At 44.8% G+C, this 23,466-nt stretch overlaps 1 protein-coding gene across 4 annotated transcripts; it reads right to left on the bottom strand.

Annotated features, from left to right (window-relative positions):
- Positions 1–6,412: 6,412 nt before the first annotated feature.
- Positions 6,413–20,090, bottom strand: CLSPN (claspin). 4 transcript variants are annotated; one of them, XM_033080964.1, is made up of 25 exons: positions 20,011–20,090; positions 19,119–19,248; positions 18,179–18,636; positions 17,705–17,869; positions 17,003–17,092; positions 16,713–16,785; positions 16,348–16,456; positions 15,270–15,823; positions 14,611–14,802; positions 13,986–14,188; positions 13,411–13,613; positions 13,185–13,249; positions 12,569–12,774; positions 11,842–12,002; positions 11,519–11,745; positions 11,210–11,324; positions 10,457–10,538; positions 10,058–10,149; positions 9,327–9,491; positions 9,111–9,232; positions 8,776–8,903; positions 8,386–8,491; positions 8,219–8,301; positions 7,890–8,051; positions 6,413–7,676 (listed from the first exon to the last, which is right to left on the bottom strand). In XM_033080964.1, the coding sequence occupies exons 1-25, from the start codon at positions 20,047–20,049 to the stop codon at positions 7,563–7,565; spliced, it is 4,044 nt and encodes a 1,347-aa protein (XP_032936855.1). In that variant the 5' UTR covers positions 20,050–20,090; the 3' UTR covers positions 6,413–7,562. The 4 variants fall into 4 exon arrangements, with proteins under 4 accessions (XP_032936855.1, XP_032936858.1, XP_032936856.1 ...); XM_033080967.1 differs by having other exon boundaries at positions 11,210–11,321; XM_033080965.1 differs by having other exon boundaries at positions 17,705–17,866.
- Between the last annotated feature and the right edge of the window lie 3,376 nt (positions 20,091–23,466).

Genomic DNA, 23,466 nt, shown 5'->3' with positions numbered 1-23,466 from the left:
CAGAGGGACCAGGGCCACCGGGATGCAGGATGCTGTTTCAGGAGCCGGGACCGAGACAAAGAGCGGCGGCTCCCGCGGCCCCCGGCAGCTGGCGAGGGGGGAATAATCCCACAAAAGTCCTGCTCCGGGGGGCTCAGCGGGAGAGGTGAGGGACACGCCGCCGAGCCCCCGCCGCCCCTGCCCCACTATTGACTGCCTAAACAGTTCTTTGGTGATTACAATGTAAATATAGCTTTTCATGGAGTAAAGGCCTTTTATGGGATCCACACACACTTAACCACTTAACCCCGGCGACAAAAAGAGCAGTGAATGAGCTGTTTAGAGGCTGCTCGTGCAGAAAAGCGGGGCTTGAATAGGATTTGGGGATCTCTGTGTATCAATTGCTATGCTCTGGGGGCCCTCAATGGGGCTTCAGCGTTCGAGCATGTGCCAAAGGGCTCCGTGGGTACGGATGGGGTGTCAAAAAAAATAAAAAAAAAAAGGAGAAGAAAAAAAGCAGCTGCTTCTCTTTAATAAAACAATGATTTATTCATAGCAACTTAGGGAACGGGTAGGGGGACACAAGGACGTGCCAAATTGATGCTCATCCTGCTCCATACTCCAGAGTGGCTGAAGGGATGAGCCTGCCTGGGGAGCAGGAGGCATGGAAACGCCCAGAGCAGCCCACAGGGACCTCAGAGCAGCCCAGGTGGCAGAACCAGGTCCCAGCCAGGTGATAAGGGTGTCCCTGTGGCTCCACTTCTTCACCCCAGGCACTTTTGGGGAGTATGAGCTGGGAGATGAGCTCTCATCTCTTCCTCTGCTACAAGGGCACCTTTGGAGTTGGTGTCACCCCCACCCCAGTGTGGTAGTGGGGCCATGCAGGGGCTGACATGAGGCTCACCTGAGGTCCTCCATGCCCAGGGGGGCATTTTGGGATCCCTCATGTCCAGGACTGAGCATTTTGGGATCCCCCATGCCCAGGATTGAGCATTTTGGGATCCCCCATGCCCAGGATTGAGCATTTTGGGATCCCCCATGTCCAGGACTGAGCATTTTGGGATCCCCCATGCCCAGGATTGAGCATTTTGGGATCCCCCATGTCCAGGATTGAGCATTTTGGGATCCCTCATGTCCAGAATTGAGCATTTTGGGATCCCCCATGTCCAGGATTGAGCATTCTGGGCTGGGAACAGAGAACAGTGCAGAAGTCTGAGGTGCAGTCACCCCTGAAGAGCATCTGTGGCAGGAAAGTGGCATCTGAGGGACACTGGTGAGTCCTGTCCCCACCTTGTCAGGCCAGAAATGGGATCACACCAAAACCCCGCCAGGCTGATGAGGCGCAGGCCCGGTCTGGCCACGGCCCTATTTTTAGGCCTGTGCAGATGGAAGGATGAAAGCAGAGGGGGAGGCAGGGCAGGAATGGGAATGAAAGACAAACAAACGCCAAGCAGATGTTGGGAGCAAGGCTCTTCCCCTTGCAGGATGTGCGTGTGGCTCCCGGCAACGCCGGCTCAGCCAGCCCCGACCCCAGAGCTGGGGGGACCATGGGGAGCAGGGCAGAGAGAGCAGTGTCCCCTTCTGGCTGTCCCCATGGCTGGGAATCACGCTGGGCAGTGGGACACCGTCAGCCCCATGCCCTCAATAGCGGCCCTGGCAAAATTTGTGTGAGGATTTTGCTGTAAGATCCTGCACTTTGAATTAAAAACACTCCATGGCCGCTGTGGCACAGCTCTTGGGATGGAGCTTTAGGGAATGGATCCAATGCCTGGCTCACCTGTCAACCTCACCCTCAGCAGACTGGGGTCATCACCAGAACCACAATGGGATTTGGTTTGGCATCTCCAGTTTCCATTCCAGCTGGAGACTCCAGCAGTGTCGCTCACTTCTAGCAGGAGCCGAGGGCAAGGCCCAGCCACTGGGACAAATCCCAGCCCTCAAGACTTGAGTTGGGTGCAAACCCAGCTCCTCCAACACTTGAGTGCAAACCCAGCTCCTCCAACACTGCCTTTGCCCCTGCAGGTGTTCAGGGGTCTTTGCCAACCACACTGATGCTGTCTAATCTTCCCTTCCTTCCTTTTCCTTTCCCTGTGCAGCTCAGGGGATGGATGGAGCAATGCTGTGGGCCAGGTTGGGGGCTGGCTGCAGTCACACCTCGGGAGATGTTTTCATACTTTGGGGCTCATGTCATCCCAGCTCTGAAGATCACAAATCTGTAGGTGGAGCAAAGGACACCAAAACCAGCCCAGTGCTGCCTGTGAGCTCATCTCGGATGCCTCACTTGGAGATTTGCACTGCAAGCATTGCCCTCACATCCCCCAAAATGGGGACCACATGGAGGCTTTAATTGCCTGTTGATTTAATTATCCTCTCACAGCAGTGGCTGGATGGGTTGGTGCTGCCTTGGTTGGAGTGTCTGTGCTGGCACAGGCAGAGCTGGGATGTGCATCCTGCAGGGAATGCTGGCTGAGGTCTCCATGGCTCTGCCACAGAGCTTAGATGGGATGGGAGATGTCTTGGATGCCAGAACCTCTTTGTTGGTCCTCGTTTGGGAGGTCTGAGATGCTCCTTGAGGCACCTTGAGGCACCCCAAGGTGCCAGCCAGGGGGCTCAGGGTGTCTCACTGAGCCACAGCCATTTCTCTTTCCAGCACAGTGCCAGCCTGGAGCTGGGACTGGGAAAAAGCCAGCCCAAGTGGCAGCTCCTGAACTTCACATTCCCAGACATAATTAAACCCCTTTGCCCCATCCAGGCTCACTGAAGAGCAGGAGGAAGGAAAAGCCATTTTTTCTGTAAGCTGGTGGTTATTTGGGAAAGGTTGAGGGTTTCTTTCAGGCTTCATGTAAAGTAGGAATGTGGAAATGCCACCTCTGAATCCTGAGCTGCCAGAAAGATGGCATTAGAGCCTGGGTGGTTAATTATTTTTCCTGCACAGAAATGAGTGTCTGTGAAGTGGCAGCTGGAAACTGAGCAGTGCAGGAAGATGCTGCTGTGTCCCCTTCCAGCTGGGACCTTGGGGCTGAAGCCACAGCCAGCCATGCCAGCATGGAGTGGGAACTCTGGGCTCTGTGCAGCATCCCCATGGCAAAGGTGAGGGCTGGAATAGCACAGGTGGCTTTTAGGGTGTGAGGACACACATGAACGTGCCCCTTGGATACTGATCCCCGTGGCCACGTGCACAAACACCATCAAATATTGAAAATCAATGGGGCACTGCAAGGGAAGCAGCACAGAGCATGTTGCATGAAAACAGCCCTGAGGAGTAGTGAAAAATATTAGCTAAAAATAAAATTAATCTCTTGCAAAGCTATAAGATTTGCTGATCTCCCTCCCTCCCACATCCTGCAATCTTTTATGTCGTTTTCTTTAATTACAGCTAGTTTAGATCTCTGCTGCCTGGAGAAGCAGAGCTGGAGTCAGCCCTAAATTTGGCTTCTGGATGATACAAGAGAAAATAACAACCCCCAAGGACTGAACATCTGTCTGCACAGAGCATGTGCAGAGCTGGAATTAATATTAATGACTAACACTTAATAGAGAATGAAACTTTTGCTTTACAGGTCACCCACTAAACCCTGCAGGTCTCACAGAGCTGTTTTCTGTGCCATGAGCTTGTCTGGACTCTGCACAGCCAGGAGCACCCCTGGATGCCAGGCTGCCCTCAGGCTCAGGGAAGGTCAGTGATGGGCTCTGCTGCTGGGGAATACAGCAGCAATCAAGGTGTCCAACCCGTTAGCTACAGTAATTTTATTATATTTCTTATTTATTTCTGTATTTCTTGCATTATCAATTCCCTTTCAGCCATCCTCGCTGCTCCCCATCTCCTGTTTTTCCTTTTCCAACAAGAACACCCGAAGGAGAAAAAAAACCAGACACCAAAAACTGTCACCTGCTCTGCTCCCAAACCCAGCTAAAACATTTATTTGGGCCCAAAAACCCACCCCATCCATCCCTGGGGAAGGGATGCACCAGCAAACGAGCAGAGTGAAAGCCAGGGAAGGTAAATAATTGTGACATGGCTGCTCTGGAAGACACCCCCGTGGATGCCTGAGGGTTTTTTTGTCCTTTAACCCTCATAATGGGTCTGGGACAACTGATTAGAGGCCCAGGACAGATGAGGTGCAGAACTCACGTGGTGGGTGCTCACCAAACCTGCTCCACGCTGCCTTTCATGTGTCCACTCCAACATAATTTTTCACATGTTGGAAATACAGATGATTTTAGCCTGGGTCCATCTGGTTTCCCAAATAACCTGTCTATTTGATAAATAACATAAATTAAATTAGACAAGACAAACAAATAGTTTTTTTTCTCTCCCCTTTTCAGTCTCTTGGCAAAAAAGGGAAAGAAAACATAATTCAGTGAGTGCCTTGAGCCCCGAGGAGCCGCGCGGCGGCGGGAGCTGGGATTATAAACGTGTCTGCAATGTCAACCTTCACCATGCACCTAGGGCTGCTCCTCCCTCTGCTTTTAAGTCCTTTTTTAAAATTTCTCCATTATCATTTGGGTTCCCAAAAGCTCATTCTCTCTGCAAACTCAGCAGATAACGTTGTGTATTAGCAGCACTGCTCTTATCAAGGCTCCCACGGTGCAGTCAAGGATCAGGAACTCAGAGCCCAGGGGTTTTAATCCTGCTCTCCCCTGTGTGGGAAAGGGAAACTGAGGCACAGAGAGGTGGTGTTATTAGAGCTACCCAACTCAGATTAAAATCTCAGGCTGCAGCCACTTCTGCACCAAAGTCAAACCCAAACATCACCTATCACAACTCTCAGCTGTTACTCTTCTGAGTTAACCCAAGGCAGAAAAAAAGGGACAAAAAAGGAAGTGGAAGTGGAATCAGCTCTTCTTCAGGCCAGAATAGCCCTGCAGACACCATGTCACAGAATCACTGAGGTTGGAAAAGACCTCCAGGATCACTGAATCCAACCTTTGAGCAGCTTGTGCTCAGGCTGAGCTGCAGCAGTGCCTGATGCAGGACCCTCATCCCCACCCCTCACCACCCTGAGCCCTTCCCTCCTTCCCAGCCCACTCCTGGCACTTCCAGCACCATCAGGATTTTTCTCCCTGTTAGCACAGCAGCCTCATGTCCATGCCAGGAGGGGAGAGCTGAATCAATACCTGAAAATGAGAAGGCAAAGCTGAGTTAATGTGTCAGACAGGAGCAGGGGGGCAGCTCTGGGAAAGCTGGAGCCTGGGGTGGGATGGGAGCAGGGCAGGGGTGGGAGCACAGGTGAGGATCAGGCCCAAGCCCCCAGCTCTGGCTCAACTCTCCTGTTGATATTCCAGCTCCCACAGAACCTGTCCCTGGCCTCCTCCCACTGCTCCCACTCCCTGGCATGGAATATGTTCCCAGGCAAAGAATTTTTAGGGTGCAATGCAGAGCTTCCAGCATCAACTCACAAACCCTGAGCTACTGTAAAGTTGTATTGAGGGAAGTGCAGCCAGAAACATTCCCCTTCCTTGTATTTCAATTTATAAGCTTTTCAGACTCAATGGTACTTTTTTACCTTTGGCTCTGGAACAAGGAAAATGTATTTTAAAGGGAAAATTCTACAGGGAAAGCAAAATAAAAGCCATAATTATGGCTAGTAGCATGTGCTGAGGAGAAGCCAGGAAACCACCAGGACTCAGCCAACCTTCTAAAGGTGCTCTTCAAGCTACCACTTTCTAATGCAAAAAATGTAGCAATTATAGGTCTCTATAAATTTAATCCCTTGCAATGCAAGAGCATGGAAAACTGCAAGAATTTCCCCTGGAGTCAAGACACAGTTTAAGCTTTAATGATTTTGCCCTGCCCCTTTGCCAGAGCAAGAACATTCCCTTGCTGCACTCTAGTGGCAGAGTGGGAACAAAATTCAAAAAAAATGCCCAAGTTTGGAGCTGGAATATTTTCACCCAAAATATCTGTGCTGAATTAGTACAACTTTCATAGCAATGAAACACTGATAAAGAATTAAATGGGTGTTCAGAAATCTTTTAGTTATGTGGTCCTTCAAGAAAAGCCTGATAACAAAGGAGGAAAGGTCATTCCTCTTCCCTAAACCTCCCATCCCCAATCCAGGTACTCTAATCATTAGATTTGCTGCACTGAACTGAAATACACTTCTTAAGACAAGGATAAAGAAAGTTTTGTCTAGGAACTAAAAAAATCCAAAACTATTGGAGCAGGAAAAAAACATTTTTCAGGCCAAGAATTTTATGCAAACCCAAGTAGAAGGCTTGAGGAGTTGAAAATCCACACTCCAATAAACGCAAGGGGTTGTTTTTGTTGTATTCCAATATTATTGCAGCTGCTCCTAGTGAAGGGCTGAGTTGTGGCAACAAAAAAAAAAAAAGGCAGCAATGAAAAAATAGACATAGCCAGAAATAAAAAACATGGGGTGAAAAAAAACCCCAAGACACATATACAACCAAGTGAAATCCCATAAATGAATTCTAACTGCCTGCAATATTAAAAACATGTTTTATTGTGAAGTTGCACTTCGATTAGTACCGTAATTCTTTATAACATACTGTACAATAAAATATTTTACACACAGCACACCGGGCGTGTGCTCAGGATGTTACAAAATTTACAGCTCAGACACTTCTCAGGCATGTGACATCCAGTCCCAGAGATGTTCAGTCTTAGAGCAGGATCCTGTGGCACCATTATCTGCTCTCCAACACATTCAGTTTGTGATCAGAAAAGTCAGGAATGCTGGAAACTCTGGCTCAAGTTTCTTATAAATTCCCTCATTCTAGAGCAGCCCTTTCCTTACTGGCTGCTCAGCAGTGGATGGTTTCTCTTGGGTGAGTGCAGCTTCCATGCAAACAACAGAATGGATGGTTCAAGACAGCCTGAAGTTGGGCAAACCAGAGCAAGCCCAGTAATTTCCCCCACCAATGCCAAGACCACCCCCAACCCTCCTTTTCCTCTCCCACACGTTACCCACATTCTTCCCTCTCCACACACACATTCATCTGCAAATTTAAGGACATCAACAGTAATAAAAACTTGGAAAGAAACCCTTCTCATTTTGCCTCAGAAGAGACTGGGACCTTTTCCACCAAGTAAATATTTCAAGGATAAATTAGAGTTTCTTAAAAGGCAAAGCTTAATAAATGTTTAACATTAAAATTTAGACACTGGAGGGAGCCACAGCTAAAACTTTGTGCTACAAGTGTAAACAAGTGTCCTTCCATGGCCAGCACTGCTTCATTCTCTCCCAGAGCTGCAGAAATTCCTTCTTCATTGTGCTTTCAGCTACCTGAGGTATTTCCTTGTCACACCAATGGCATTTCCAGGTGGAACTGATACCTCTGCAGCTCCTGTGAGGACAGTCCACAGAAATGGAAGTTTCCTTAATGCTTGGGAAAGACCAAGTCAGCATTTCATTCCAAACCAGGAATGGATTTTGTGCTCCCATCTGTCACAGAAGACTGAGAAAAAACAAAGCACAAAACCACTGCCTGGAAATTACTGGAACTTGTGAATAAGGTGGCACCCATTTGTTTCCCTGTCTGGTGATTTCTGGCAGACTGGTAAAATAAACTGCAGCTGGCAAAGAGGAGACACAACCTTTGGCTCCAAACAGGAATATTCAGCTCTCCAAGTACTGGAAAATGCTTCTGCTTTGACTGTTTTCATCTGAGCTTTCCACCCTGGGCCGCTTTGCTGCTGATGTTATCACTGCAGAAGGGCCTCTCTTCTTCACCTAAGGGCAGTCAAACACATTAAAATACACAACATGTCCAAAAAAAAAAAAAAAGAAAAGAAGTTTAAATTCTGAGTTACGGGAGGAATATTTGGTGTGAGAGCACATAGGGAATATTTAAGTCAGCAGTGCTCTTAACTGCTTGGCAGATTTCAGTGCCTCTGTAGTTAAATAATCTCCACAACTGGCAGTACCTGCTGCCCAAATCTTTACCTGAGGGTTTGATTTCTCCTTTGCCTCTTCACTCTTCTCTGGTGAAAGTGTATGAAAGACAAAATTCCTTGAATTTCGAGGGGCATTTGGATTAAGATCTGACATTGCTGCCAGCTTCTGAAGGACAGCTTTAGGTCTGTTCAGGAGTGACCCATTTTTAATCTGAAAGGCAAAGAAAAACTGCATTAAACACTCAGGAAATAAGGCTCTTCAGAGAAAATCTAGTCTCTACTCACATGTTACAACAACACAAACCAGGAGTGCCCAGAATTCAGGGGCAGTTGAATTGGCTGTGTTGGGAAATGCCATTTTTGAGGACTGGTACCCACCTGGATGTCACCAGCAGGTCTGAAGGTTTCAAAAGGATTCCTGGGTAACAGAGTTGTGTCTTGTACCACCACTGCTGGGCTGGCTAGCAAAGACATGGGGGAAAGATTAGTTTGTCAACTCTTTCTCTCTCTTTTTTTCTCATCACTTCAATAAAAATCAAGCTCACCTTTCTTCTGCAGGGACTTGGCAGTCACTTTTTTTGCCAGTTTCATGAATTCACTGTTTCCAGCAATTTCTTCCTCCTCCTCCTCCTGCTCTTTATTTTTTTCCTTCTGTAGCAGAGAGGAGACAATTGAAAAAATTCGTATTACAAATGGACATTCCATTCAGTATTTTAAGTAATTATTTTCTTTATGTGAATTAATTTTATTTACTTTCTACTGTAAGAGGTTATTGCAATTTCTTAGGTACTTCATCATCCTTGTTCTATTATTGAACAGTATGATGTACAGCTGATAAATCTGACCTATTACTGAAGTTTAACTTGAGGAATAAACAATTTCACATCCAGCAATGATACAGAGACTGAGTAAGCCTCTCTAGCAGCTCACCATACCTGCTCACGCAGCCACTGCTCTCGCTCAAATCGCTCCTTCCTCCACTTCACCTCTGTCTCATCAAACTCTTCATTCTCCTCCTCATTATCTGAATCTCTCTGAAACAAGTCCATCTGTGAAGCAAAATCTAGGCAACAAAACAAGATGGTCAGCTATCAATTTTGAAATGGAGGCCAGTAAAAAACAACAAAAAACCCCCAACCAAACAAAACCCCAGAATCACACCCCAGCAATTTATTCCCGAAAGACTTTAATGAGGACCACTAAGTGCTACTTCACACAAGCTCTGTTTTCAGTCTTTCTCCCCCTCTATTAACTCTGGATCATAGGTCACCTATGTTTTTCCATCTGAACCTCCTGGTCCTGCCTGGGCCGTCGCTGTGCAGGTCCCCATCCAGCAGGTACCGCTCCTGGTACAGGCGGAGCTGGCGCTTGTCATCGTCCAGCATCGCCTTCCTGCCAGCACAGGAGACAGGGACAGGTTAGCCAGGTTCTGTCCCAGAGCCAGGGGACAGAACACACCCAAAGATCTACTGATAATGGCACTGACATGTGGAATTTCTGTATTTGGTTTCCCAATTCCGCTTCGTTTGGCAGCTCCTCATCGATGATCTCTTCTTCATATTCGTTCAGGTCTTCACCATCATACTCATCCTCGCTTCCCACATCACTCCCTGACAGCTCTGCCTCCTCTTCCATGAAATCTTTAAGTTTTCTTTGGAAAAAAAAAGTTGAAAGAGTTCAGTGTGGGAGCATAACAGCCATCACACCAAACTTTTGAAAGCAAGATTTATCTTTTGACATGAAATGATCACATTTCCTAAGGATGTATAGGAATTTCTCACATAATTTTTGGAAAGATAAAGCCTTGAGTTCTTGCTCATTTACACACATAGCCTGACATCATGTACCACCCCAAATCACTGTCATTCACCAGATTCCAAAGATGATGGCAATAAATGTCAGCTCTGTGTTTTACATGCTAGAACAAGTAAGATCCTAAGGTATGAGGAATGACAATATGCTTGCATCCTTTTTTTGGTCAAAAAAATCTTGCACTGCTTTTATCATGGCTTTTTGATCTCCATCTATAATAAAAATTATAATGGAAATAATCTATAACCCACAAGCAACATAGTTAAATTCATGCAACATGATAGCTCCAAAGTAAAAAACCAGACCATATAAATATCTACTGGAGAGGGAATCACTCCAAACTAAATTTCCAGTGCTATTAATATTCTATTCTCTTGAGTAATTAAGATTTAAAAAAATAATTACAGTTTTTTCTTCACGCCTGGTCTATGTCTCAGCAGTTCTTCTTCATCACTAATTTCCGCTTCTTCAGCAGCACTGTCTTCATCTTTTTCATCCTGTCAAAGAGAAAGTTTTGAGAAATCAGGAATTTCTGAAAGTGGATTGCTTTGTAACAACAGATTTTTCTGTTCTTCAATTAACAAGACACTAAAACATCAGGCATATTTCAGAGGATTTCCATTTTTCATTGTACCATTATATTAAAGAGATCTTTTAAATGATCCAAAGTTTGCTCTGAAAAATGTTTCAGTAGCTTGTTGTGGAAGCTGTGGTACTTTGCATTGATGGATATATTAAAAACCTAGTAAGATAAATGGAATTATCCATTTTATCCAACAGCTGCCTGCCCCCATCAGTTCACACCTCTTCACTTGCAAAGGCCTCATCATCTGTTAGAAGCTGAAAACCACCAAGCTCTTCTTGTTCCTCCTCTTCTTCCTCTTCCCTAGGGAAAACATAAATGGGAGAAAGGCATTTTCATTTTACCTCCAGTAAATCAAGGCAAAATTTCAATGTCCACATCAGCTGCTCTCAGGCAATTCTCTGTGAATGCTCAGAGCTACAATCTGCCAGCAGCATTTAGCTATAAATGCCCCAAATCCCCATTTGAGTTGGTGTTTTAAGACTTCATGTCTTCACTTGCAGAAATCATGGGACAAATACTAATTTCCAAATTTCTTCCCCCCCCCACCCCAAGTTCCTCTTGGATCCCCTTAACATCCCCACTTATTAAGCCTCACTATCCTTTTGTCAGGCAGCCATACACTTTCCAATTTAGTCAATAAAAACTCCAAGTATCCAACTTTACATTTGGTTACAGCAGTTTGGCAACAGCCCAGAAAAGACTCCAAAAGTCCCACTTTTAATCATCTTTTCTCAGTTTATTGAAAGTTCTTGACTGTTTCTTTCACTATCAGTGAAAAAAAAATTTCCCTTCACAGTAACTGTGGGAAACAGTTTATGCTGCCAATTAGAGAGTAATTGCTAAGCAATTTGCAATATTCTTCACCTCCAAAACAAAGCACACTTTCACTGACAGCAAATAAACACTTCTCAGAGTGAAACAAGACAGTTAGCAGAATTAACTTCTGTAAATTTTAGGAAACCAATGCTAACCTGTCTGTGGGAAAGGAGCCTGAACAGAGCTCCAGAGCCTCTGCCATTGGATCTTCTATGTCACTGTCTTTTTCTGCCTTGGAAGACACTGAAGAAGCCCAAGTTGGAGAACCTGCTACAGAAAGCAATAAGATGGCAATTTATTTCTGCTCTTAAAGTGTCAGAGAACACCCTAGAAATAAAACTGCATATGCTCCCAACAAAGACAAAATTCCACATGCAGCTTCAGTGCTCAGACCTGAAGTTAACTCAGCTAAAAATTTCTAAGTCAAATAACCAGCAAAGCTGAAAAGAGATTTCAGGACATACTCTGAGACACAAATTTTCCTGAACAAAGATTGAGCAGCTCCTCCATGTTCTGCTTTTTGGTGCTGCTGGTGTTTGGCACATGCTCAGCTTGGCTGCTGAACTGTCCAGAACACAGGTCCAGTAACTCATCCATGTTGGCATCCATGGCATTCTCATCCATGCTAGCCAGTGGTAGCTGATGCTTTGAGGACTGGTATTTATTCCTGTGGTGTCCAACATTCAAGAACCTGAAAGAAGGGTTGTAGTTAGAAAAATCTTGCTGGTCTGCACATCCTATTTCTGTTAACAGGAACAAAACCCCATCCTTTACACCCCTCACTCACCCATCTGCATCCAGCAGCTGGCTTTGAGTGTCATCTTCCAGGGAAAATTGAAATCTTGACTCCCCAGCCCCTGGAAATAAACTCTTGGGCTCAGGAGAGGCATTGTACAGGTCCTGGGAATCTTCTATGGGAAGAGAAGGCTCAGAGGTCTTTCCTGAGCTCTAGTCAAGGGAATACAAAAATATGTAAGTTGTTTAGCAAGCCTTATATAAATACAAGGGGCACTGGAACAGTGAAGCTGTGGCTTCCCCATCCCTGAAAGTGTTCTTGGCCAGCTTGGATTGGAGCACCCTGGGGCTGTGGAAGGTGTCCCTGCCCATGGCAGGGGCTGGGATGAGATGAACTCTCAGGTTCCTTCCAACCCAAACCAAAGTCAAATTATGTCCATGCTGCTCCAATTCACCACAGGAGCTCACTGACATCAGATGTTGTGTAGCCCATGTAAGCATTCTTAAAAGCCATACTTTTGATGTACATATTTTAGATATAAAAGCCAGATTATAACATTTTGTTTGATGCTTATATTACAAATATATTTACACTGTAAAGTTTTAGGTTATTTTTATCCATTCCAGTGTGGACACAAGCCCAAGGGGTAATTTGCTCTTCTGAAATCTTACTGCTATCAAAGCATTTGTCTGGTTTGACAGCTCTGATCATCAGGATAAAATACATTTATTTACTTCCCACTGTGACAGTATGACACAACCAGGACTGAGAATCTCACCTTGGAAGCAGAGCTGATAAAACTTGTTTTGAAGAAGCCTGGGGAGGGTGACCTGAACCCCCCTGCTGCAGGTAAGAAGCTCCCACCCCTGGAGCCCTGTTTGTTACAGGGCTGGTAGGACGGGATCATGGAGCCAATGAACTCAAAGCTGCTGTTGTGGCTGTTCTCCTTCCCCAGTGTTGGTAAAGAAAATGAATCATCATCCTCTGGAAATAAAAAAAAAAAATTAAAAATATAGTGCTTAACGTTTTTTGTGTGTGTAATCAAGTAAAACCTCAATATAATATTTTGCAACACTGACACTTTGCTAAAAATTAATTTTGTGGTCATGTTGGATTTCCTTCTCACAGGATGCATATTACAGTTTCTTACTTATCTTATTGATTTCTGACATTACATATTTCTTCCAGTACTATTTTGAACTGTGGTTTTCCCCTCCAGTTTTTTCAAGCCCACCCATTTATTTCATCAATCTGAACTTCTAAAATCATACTGTATAACTATATACAGGTGATGAAATAGCAGAAATACTGAATACCAATCTTGAATAAAAACTTTTATATGTGCTAAGTTAAAAAAAATAAAGCAATTATCTGGGGCAATAATTCTACTTTACCTAGCTTGGTAGGTCCTTTGTCTACAGTTTCTTCCATTTCCAGTTTTTCATCAGGAAGAGAATATCTGGAATTCATAAAAGGTATTTGCTAATAAATTTAGGATGAACTGCAAAAAACCCAAGGTAAAAAAAATACTTATAAAAAGCACTTTAAATGAAAAAATCTACACATGCTGATCACATCTTAAATTTCTCAGACACCATTTTTAAGGCTTGGATTATTTACCCCATTTTTGAGGAGCTGTCCTTAAAAAGCATCAATGTAGACTCTGTTGAAGGATGTTTTAGAACAGAATCACCGTGTTCAGATTTCTCCAGCTTTTCTCCATCAATTGACTCTTTGTCGGTTTCTTTATCCCCATCTTCGCTGTGTTTCTCTTCTGTATCCTCATTATCCTCTTCTGCTTCATCAAGCAGAAATTCTGAATTCTAAAAAACATCCCCAAACACAGCAGAGATTTAATGATTTTTGTCATGGCAAACCCTACCCCAGGTGAGACATGTGACCTGTTTGGTCCTTCCAGCAATGAGCCAAGGATTTATAAAAAGTGGAAGGGGCATCAAAATATTTTAAATATTTCTATTTGGTTCTAATAGTCTTTAGACAAAGAAGGAAAATACTCACAAATTCAAGGCTAGACAATCCAAACCTTGAATATGTCAACCATAGCAATTTTTTAGCTTCAATGAAGAATTCTTAGTAATTTCCACAATTAGTAGTGAATAAAAATCCCATTCCACTGGCGAGAAGAAACAGAATGGAGAAGCTGATGAGGTTATGGAAAAATGTTGCATACAGACCTCATGATCACCTTCTTCTTCTTCTTCTTCCTCCTCCTCCTCAGACTCATCTGTCATCTCCTCCTCCTCCTCCTCTTCCTCCTCTTCCTCCAGCATTTCCTCATTGTCCAGCTGAAACAGCGCTTGCCGCTTCTGGCGCTCCTCGGACCTGCGGAGTTTCATGGCCTCCTGCAGCTTGGCCTTCAGGGCCTGGAGCTTTTCACCTGCACAGAAAAACATTCAGGGAAGGGGTTGGGTTGGAAAAGACCTTAAAGTTTATCCAGTTCCACCACTGCCATGGGCAGGGACACCCTCCACTAGATCAGATTTATCCAAGCCCTGTCCAACCTGGGCTCGGACACTTCCAGGGATGGGGCAGCCACAGCATCTCATGGAAGCATGAAAAATCTAAGCCACAAAGATCTGACTGAGGCAGTCCTGAACAGGCCATTGCTATTTAAGTGGCCTACCAAGAATTTTTTTATTAAAAACAGAGCTATCCATTAGGGGGAACATACACAGTAATCTTACAGATGAAGATCCCTTCCATGTATATTGTAGGGCAGCATTGAGAAACAGAGCATAAGAGAGAAAAATAGACAAAAGTGTTTTCCAACTCAATCCTTATCTCTTCTCTCCCACCAACCTGGCTTTGTGTGGACTGTTTCCTCCAGGCTCTCTGCAGCCAAAACTGCTGGCACCACATCCGCTCTCAGCTCCTCTTTCCCATCAGATGTCGTTTCCTTACGGATAATGTTCATGTTTATGGCCCGTTCCCCTTTGGATTTCGATGTCTGGAAGGTGTGCTTCAAGAAACGTGCTTTCAGGGCTTCTAGTTCTTTAAATACATATTAATTAAATCAATGTGATAGCATCCAAAAGCATTGGTTATTAAAAGTTGTTGTAAGTGTAGGTCTTGAGCTTTTTTTTGCCCCCAAAGTTTAGTTTAAAGCCAAGTTTAAAAAAGGATAGTTTAAAAGCTAAATCTTGAATACTAAAATATCTGCAAAACCATTCTATTCAACTAATAATAAATCACCACAGAATATTTTTGCTGTAGCTTGTATTTAATTGATATTAGCTAATATTAAATTACCTTACCATTGACTACCATTTGTTCACAAGATCTCAACTCACTTCCAGCCCAGCCTCCCAGGCACCAGGCAACTCTAAATTTCTGTTAACATGTCTCAAAGAATCCACACTAGCTAGTGAATGTGTCTGACCATTCTATCACCTAAATATTTCTGAATTTCCCAGCCGAGCCCAGATCAACATGGCTCAGGACTACAGCACAAGTGATACCTTTATTTGAATCAGCTTCATCGAGGTTTATGAAGGATTCATTGTCAGAGCAGATTCTTGGCTGGATGGACAGGTCTATTCCCAGTTCACGAAGTTTATCCAGCTTGGATTTCCTCACTTTTTCAGGCTGTGCCACCAGCCCAGGCCCCACTTGTTGACTGTTTGTTTCACCTTGTATATCTGGTGCTGTTTCTCCTCTTTCCATGAGGGCATCTCCAGATGCTGAAGGAATTTCAGTCTCCTTTTGCTCATCACAGTCAGTGCTCAGGCAGTTGGAGGGCTGCTGTTCCTCTGTGTTACCATCAGTTACAGTCCCTGTAACTGCAGGAGAATCCTCCTTGTCCTGCCTGGGCTGCTCAGCACAGTCCTCTGACAAGTTCTTCCCTTCAGCAGCAAGAGGCTCAGTCACAGAAGCATCAACATCTTTGCTCAGGTTCATTTCTGGTTCAGTAGCTGCTGACTGATCACCTTCCACTGGCCCATCTTTGCAATCCTTGCTCAAACTCCCAGTAGCTACAGATTCTTCATTTAGGGGCAGCTGGTATTTAGAGGACCTAACAAAGGCAGAAAGAAACATGGTTAGTGTGAAAGGGAGATAAGGCTCAGGACAAACAGAGGAAGAAATAATTTCCTGATTATTGTTATTAATGTGTAGGAAGAGGTGAAGAACAGAAATCTGGAAAACTTCATCATGAGAACTTAAGGAAGTACAAAAGCTTTGTATTGGTTATTGCATCACAGTATGAAATTCCTGAGGGATTTTGTGACTAGCTCCAGTATTCTACTACGCATTACCCAGAGAAGAAACAGTCCAAGTAAAATATTTGGGTTCAGCCTAAATCCCATTAAAGTAACTCTACATCAGCAAGTTCCTTCATATGAGTTACTCCTGGCCCTGATCACCTCAAAAGTATCACTCTGTCAGAACAGCATTGCCTGATGTTAGCAATGACATTCTCCTAACTTCCTACTTTTATGGATTTAAAGGAGCCTAAGAAAGTCTGGTTATCCTCAAAAGAAAAGCTAGAGATGCTTAAAGTTTATGAGAAAATTGGATGAGAAAGGTTTAAGCCCTTACTTCAGCAGGGCCATGGCATTTCCTTGACATGCTGGACGAGGTCTGCGCTTGTAGAAGTCATGAATACTTTTGGCCTCAGGTACATGGTATGGGAGAGACACAGATGATTCTGCCAGAGAAAGAGGGTGAGAGAAGATTTAAAACATCATCTGAGCCCTTTATTTGATAACAAGTATCTTTATTTTCATTAGTTACAAAAATACCTTTAACACATCATTCAATAAAAATGGTCTTGCAGCCTTCAACCCTCAACAAGTCATGTCATGTCAAAGGAGGCTCTAACCCTCTGGGTAAATTCTTTCAATTTCTCCTCTGAATTTCTGAACAGTTTTTACCCCTTTACATATAAAGGATTTAAATTTTACCTCTAATAAGTCGTTGGGTCTCACTGTGTAGCTGTTTAATGGCTTCTTTACTTAACCTTGCTGCTTTCCGCTCCTTAAGGGGAGAAAAGAAAAGCTTCTGCAGTCAGGAAACAAAATAGGGGGCTCTTTCTCTACTTCTTAAATAGCTTATTTTCCCCTTTCAAACAGAAAGGAGTCAGAATAAAGCATCCAGTTAAAAAAAAGAAAACAACAAAACTACACTGTGCATACAAAACCATTTTAGTCACGACAAACAACAATACAGAGCTTTAAAAAGATGAAGACTTCACCTTCTTTTTTGGCTCCTTTAACACAGGTTCCTCATTCTCCTCATCAAATACATGTTTGTAGCCTTCATCATCAGGAAAACGTTCTTTGTTCTGTGGGGGATAAGAAGAAATTCAACAATTTCTATTGATACACTGGCACTATCAAGGATAAACACACCACAAAGAACTGTACAGAATTACCACGGGTCAGCAAAGCCAGCAAGTGCACTCACAAACCTGCACAAACCCCACACAAGGGCAGATTCCAAAGCTCCTACTCCAGCATTATCTTTTTAACTTGCCAGGACAGCATCCCTCCATCTTTAAAAACGAAAACCAGAAGGTTCTCCTCACTGCTGCCACAGCAGTACAATTCCACCATGATCAAAGAGAATTTTAGAACTTGCTCAGCCACAAATTCCTACTAAATCCAGTAATCATGGAATGATTTGGGTTGCAAAAGATCTTAAAGATCATCCCATTCCAACCTCTGCCCTGGGCAGGGACACCTTCCACTATCCCAGCTTGCTAAAGTCCAGTTCAACCTGGCTTTGAACATTTCCAGGGATCCAGGGGCAACCACAGCTTCTCTGGGCAACCTGTGCCAGGGCCTCCCCACCCTCACAGGGAACAATTTCTTCCCAATATCTAATCTAAACCTATTCTCTATCAGTTTGAAAGATAGTACATTTACAATAATTTTGTATCACAGGCGACTGTTACCTTGTATTGTTTTATTTTGTTTTTCACGGCTGCCCGTATGGATTCCAGGGACTCTTCATCCTCAGGGGGATCATCCTCCTCTTCCAAGCCATTATCAAAGAGCTCCTTGTCATCCAGAAGACATCCACTGTCATTGAAAGGGAACCTCTCACCACCATCCACCTGCTTCCAGAAGAATAAATTATTTGTGATTCCTTTCAGAAGGTCCCGTTGGTTCTTTGACATTAATTTAAAATTGCATTCAACCATCAAGCATCAGGTTTTGAACTTCCTTAAACTGCAAATTTAATGCAATTTCATTGAAATGAATCTGTAAACTTTCCAAGTTAGACTTGTTCCATGGATCCCTGTGGATCCCAAACCTGCTGCAGGAATGTGGACACAACACTGAAGCTTTGGAAGAGAAAAACCCCAAGCAAGAATAAATTGAACTTAGTTGAGAAATTTTCTGAGGTTTTCTGCCAAAATACTCACCTCTGCCACAGGCTTCTTCTCTTTTCTCAGTTGTTTAATGGACTCCATTATTTTCTCCTTCTCCTTCCTTCTTCTGGATTTTCCAACAGTTTCTTTTGCTGGCTCCTCTTCAACACTGTGTTTATGTTTTCTGTGCTTTTTCCCAGATTTTTGGGGTCTCTTCTCTTCCAGCTCACCCTCAGGCAAGGCAGACATCCTCCCTGTTTCAAGGTTTTCAATCTGCAACCGGTCACCAGTGTTGCTGTCATCACTGTCCAGCAGAGCTGGGCGGACCCGATGAGATTTCTTCTTCTTTTCAGCAGCAAAGTTCTCCTTTTCCTCCTCATTTTCCTTGTCTCCAGCCAAAGCATCTTCCTGCACAGCTGAGCCTCCATCCTCCCCCTCTTCACTCTCACTGTCCTGAAGCACCTTCTGGTTTTTTGCTTTTTTGCGCACAAAAATTTCTTCTTCTTCTGAATCTGGCAAAGCACATAAAAATAAAAAAGGAAAGTGCCACAAGTTAATTAGCAAACAACCAAATTTACATCTGTTAAATCTGACATATGTCACCATCTACAGCAAAGGAGCCTGAACTCAACTTTTCAAAATCCACTTCTCCCCAAAGAACAGCATTTAATTAACCCCAATTGATGTTAAAAGTTTTTAACCTTAAAAAAAACCTGCAAAGCTGAAAATCCTTACTGGTAGAGTCTTACATTGAAATAGTAATAAAAATCACACTACATAGTTTAAATAAAACAGGAAAGCGAATAAGTAATTAAGACACATTCCATGCAGTCTTTTTCTTTCTGTAGTTCAAAAAATAGTCTTCAGAGATTTAAAGATGCCTGTCCACATTCTGAGCAATAAGAAGAGTTTGGATTCCTACAGGTCAAGCAGGGAGAACCTCCTAAAAGGTACTGATGAAATGAAAAATTTAATTAATGGAAAAGTTACAGACCTCCATCCTCAAAAGATGCTGTGCCCGTGCCAAGGGGGCCTGGGGACGCCGTCTCACAGCTGCCCTGGCCGCTGTCAGAGTCGCTGTCCAGGGGTTTCTGCAAGTCTGGGTTCAAATCCACCAGTGGAATCTGCAAAGCAAAATATATATATATATATATTTATTTTTTTTAAATGGGGTAAATATTGTTTATGTAGTCCCATCAGATGGTATCCAAATTAATTCCAAAACCTTGGCTAGGCCCTCACTACCAACCAAATCCACATGTGGTTTGCTTACATTCTAACTATCAATGTTTATATATATATATTTAGTAATACTTATTGTTATTATTATTGATATTTACCATATTTATCAATAACAAATGACTATTCATATACAGGGTACTATTCGTGCGAGTTTGCACAGCAAAAGCACAGAATTGACATTGACTGGTGTGACTGTATTCAGACGGAACGATTTTTATTCAATCATTTATTTATTTTTATTCTAAGCCGCCACCGCGGGCCCAGCAGCCCTCCCGGCATGCACCGCGCCCACGGACACCGGCTGAGCGCGGCCTTCCCAGCGTGCCCCGCGGCCGGCAGCGCGGGCATGGAGCATGCTGGGAGCTGTAGTCCGCCAGGAGGGGCGAGCCCGGTGACGGCGCGGGATCGCCCGCGATCAAGCGCGGAGGACAGAGGAGGTTGGTGGTTACTGGCACCGCCACCGTAAAGGGCACCGTATCGGAATGTTTACTGGAACAGCCGGCCTCCCTCGCTCAGCCTCCTGGGCCTTCCACCTCGCCCATAGCTCGAGAAGCCGCAAAGGCCGCAGGCAGCCGCGAGCTGCCTCGGCCGTGAGCAGCCGACCCGACACGCCGAACGGAGCGGAAGGGAACGGCATGACTCACCTCAAGAGGACCCTCCGTTGTTACCGATACCGCCGCCATGGCCCGCCCGCGCTCCCGCCGCCCGGGGACCGCTTCGAGCCTTCGCGCGCTGCCCCGGCCCCGCCCCGGCCCGGTACCATCCAATGGCTGCGCAGAACAGCCCGGCCAGCCCCGCCCCTTTGCCGCCTTGTTGGGCGGGGTCCTTGGAGCCACGCCCCATCCGCGCTGACCAATCGTGGCTCTCGCTCTCAGGCCGCCCGCGCGTGCTATTGCGCCCCCTGGTGGCGGGGGCGCTCGTGGTGGCCGGGCTGGGGCGGGGCCGTGAGGGGCCCTGAGGGACCGAGAGGGACCGTGAGGGAACGTGAGGGGCCGAGGGGGGACGAGAGGGGATGTGAGGGGCTGAGGGGGACGTGAGGGAACGTGGGGGGCTGAGGGGGACGGAGAGGAGTCGTGAAGGACCGAGAGGGGACGTGAGGGAACGTGTGGGGACGAGGGGGTCGAGAGGAGATGTGAGGGATATGGGGGACGGAGAGGAGTCGTGAGGGACCCAGAGGGGACATGAGAAGTGAGGCGCCGTGAACAGCTGAGGATTTACAGCTCTGTCAGTTATCGACATTGTGGGGACGGGGCTCTGCTGCCGAAACATTTCACATTGTTTCATGGGTTAAGCAGAGCCTACGAAACGAAATAAAACGAAACATCTTTCGTTTTGATCTCGGGGATAATGCTACCTGTGTCTCCGGGTGACAGTGCGGGTGAGAGCACAGGAGCCGAGCTCATGGATATTAGATACACAGCTATTACTGTCAGCAGTGTCCTATTTACAGAATAAAATACATGCATTTTCCATTGGCTGCTGTACAGACATACTCTGAGCCAACCCCACTCACATTAGGTGAATGAAGGCTTGAATGTTTTGAGTAAATTCTTTCAATTTCTTTCAATTTCTCCTTTGAATTTCTGAATATTCCCTCTACATATAGAGGATTTCAGTTTTACCTCTCATAAGTCATCAAACCTCGTTATGTAGTTGTTTAATGACTTCTTTACTTAACCTTGCTGCTTTATGTTCCTTAAGGGAAGAAAAGAAAGGCTTCTGAAGCCAGAAAAATTTACTGAAAACACATAAGTCAATGAAGGACTACTCAACAGATGCAAATTACTTCTTACTTCACAGATTTCACAGAATATTCTAAGTTGGAAGAGACCCACAAGCATCATCGAGTCCAACTGGAAGGTGAATGGCCCGTACAGGGATATTCTAATGCAGAGACAATTGAAGTATGAAAATACTCTACTTTATCAGTTTTTGTTATGTTTAGTTCTGTAGTTCTTTTGCATGTAGCTGGAGGGAGAGCCCTGAGCTGGGGTGAGTGTCAGGGACCTTGTTCTGATGTACAACTGGCGGTGTTTGGCACTTTTTTCATCATTACAGTGACTTTGTAGAACTGCTACAATATTACATTTCCTTCCAAGTCACCCAGCAGGATTTTGCTATCACAGAAGGCAAGCCCAGGGAAAAAAAAAAAAAAAAAAAAAAAAAAAAGAGTTTTTGTGGGTGTTTGGTCAGTTTTTGGGGTGTGTGCTACCAGCTATGGTTTTGTCAGGAAAAAGGAGCAGATGGGCTGATGTACCATGACAGTTCACATGGAGCCAATAAGCCTGAGAACAGAGGAAGTGAGAAAAGCAAACGTCCATGAAACCCACCACAAATACCACAGTTCTGCTTTATTCTACTGCTGCAGGAGCTCCAGCAATTAATTTAATAATCAGTGTAGTAACAGGGGGACAGATGCTGGCTCTGCACAAAAACACCTCCTCAGGGCTGTGCTCTCATTGCTGCGCCAGGATGAGAGTCAGAGTCAACTGACAAGAAAAAGGTGGCAAAAAGATTGTCCTTATTAGGTAATTTCTGATCCTGGGCTGTTACTCATACCTGGCACACAGAGGCAGCCATGGAACAGGTGAAATGTTTGCCATTAAGGAGGTTCTAAATGTAACACAGACTTTTAGCACTGGATCAACCCCCATATTAAGACATTTATATTACAAATCTAGTTTAGCAATCTGTTTTTTTACTAAACAACATACTCCTTCCCCAACTTGTAGCAGATGGGGTGTTTAGAAGGAAATCCTCAGAACTAATCCTGTCATAACTCTGATCTGTCATTCCCAAATCCAGTCGTGACCCTGGCTGTTTTCAATATAAGGGTGGGTTAACATAGGGAAATAGTGGCAGTTGGGATGTCTCAATATGTGTGTGGTATTTATCAAGTTAATTGAATTTATAATGCAGTGAGTAAAGGCTTTGGTTATCACACTCAACATCTTACAGGACTTTGTGTTGCAGATTTCTTGAGATTTCTTTGGTGGGTTTTATTTTTAAGGAACTATTTTTGTAGTCCTACATGTATGTTTTTTTTATATATAGATGTGCTGAATAATAGCATGGAAATGCTGCCAGACACCGTGGAGTTTGTTATTGGTCTGGTAAAACCGGTTTTTTCCTCAGGTGTTCATCAGCTGCTGTCAGGGAATTATGAGAGAATCTCAGATCTGTATGAGAATCGCAGATTTCATTTCATTTTGAAAAAGATTTTGATGTTTCAACTTGGAAAATATCAGCCCCACAGGTTAAAAAAGGCAAACAAAGTGGACGCAGCATTTATTATTTATAAAATGTTTTGACTTCTGATTTTCTTGTGAGTCAGCAGAGAGCTGTTGGTTAAACACAACCCAGGGGGTGCACGAGGGAGCAGCTCTCTAAAATAGTGTAAACTGCTTAAAAAGGCAAAAAGTCCCTAGGCTCTTTATTTAATGGCACATGGCTGGAAGTGTTGTCTCTTTAGCAGAAGACAAATTTGTTGTCTGTGAGGATCAGGGGATGTGGCAAGGTTCACCCCAGGAGCTGAACACTCAGTGGAACACAGTGGGTTCCCACAGCTGATGCTCCCCAGGCAGCTCCTGGGTGATGTCCGTGGCTGTGCCAGCGACTCACGGATCTCCTCATGGATCATCAGCCATTCTGTGTCCACAGAGCACCTCAAGGGCTGGTGTCACAGCCCTGAGAGGTTCCGTGCTGTGGCTCACCTGACTTGTACAAATCCTGTTTTGTCAGGTGTTTTAAACCCCACTGAGGCTGTTTAGCTGGTACTGGAAGTTCTTCAGGGTGTTGTTAATTGAGCAGGGAGATTTCCCTGGTTTTGGGGAGCAGTGGAGGACTGGTAAAGCTGTAGCAGCACCGCTGTGGGCAGGCAGGCACCATCACGGTAGCTGTCACAGAGCGTGCTGGAGTTTGGGTTAATTATTAAACCTGCAAACAGGTGTCAGGTTTTGGGACAGGACAGGCACAAACAATTCCCTGCTTCCTGGTGCCTGAGAGGCAGCAGCTCTCGCCTCTACTGAGGGGCCACGTGTGTGAGGTGCACCCAGGGAAGAGCCAGGAGAGAATCCTGACCTCAGCCCTAGTGCTGTGTC

The sequence above is a fragment of the Catharus ustulatus genome, chromosome 26, assembly GCF_009819885.2.
Source record: "Catharus ustulatus isolate bCatUst1 chromosome 26, bCatUst1.pri.v2, whole genome shotgun sequence".
NCBI classification, from domain to species: Eukaryota; Metazoa; Chordata; class Aves; order Passeriformes; family Turdidae; genus Catharus; species Catharus ustulatus.
The sequence above is the reverse complement of the archived record's forward strand: the minus strand, read 5'-3'. Positions and strand labels throughout refer to the sequence as shown.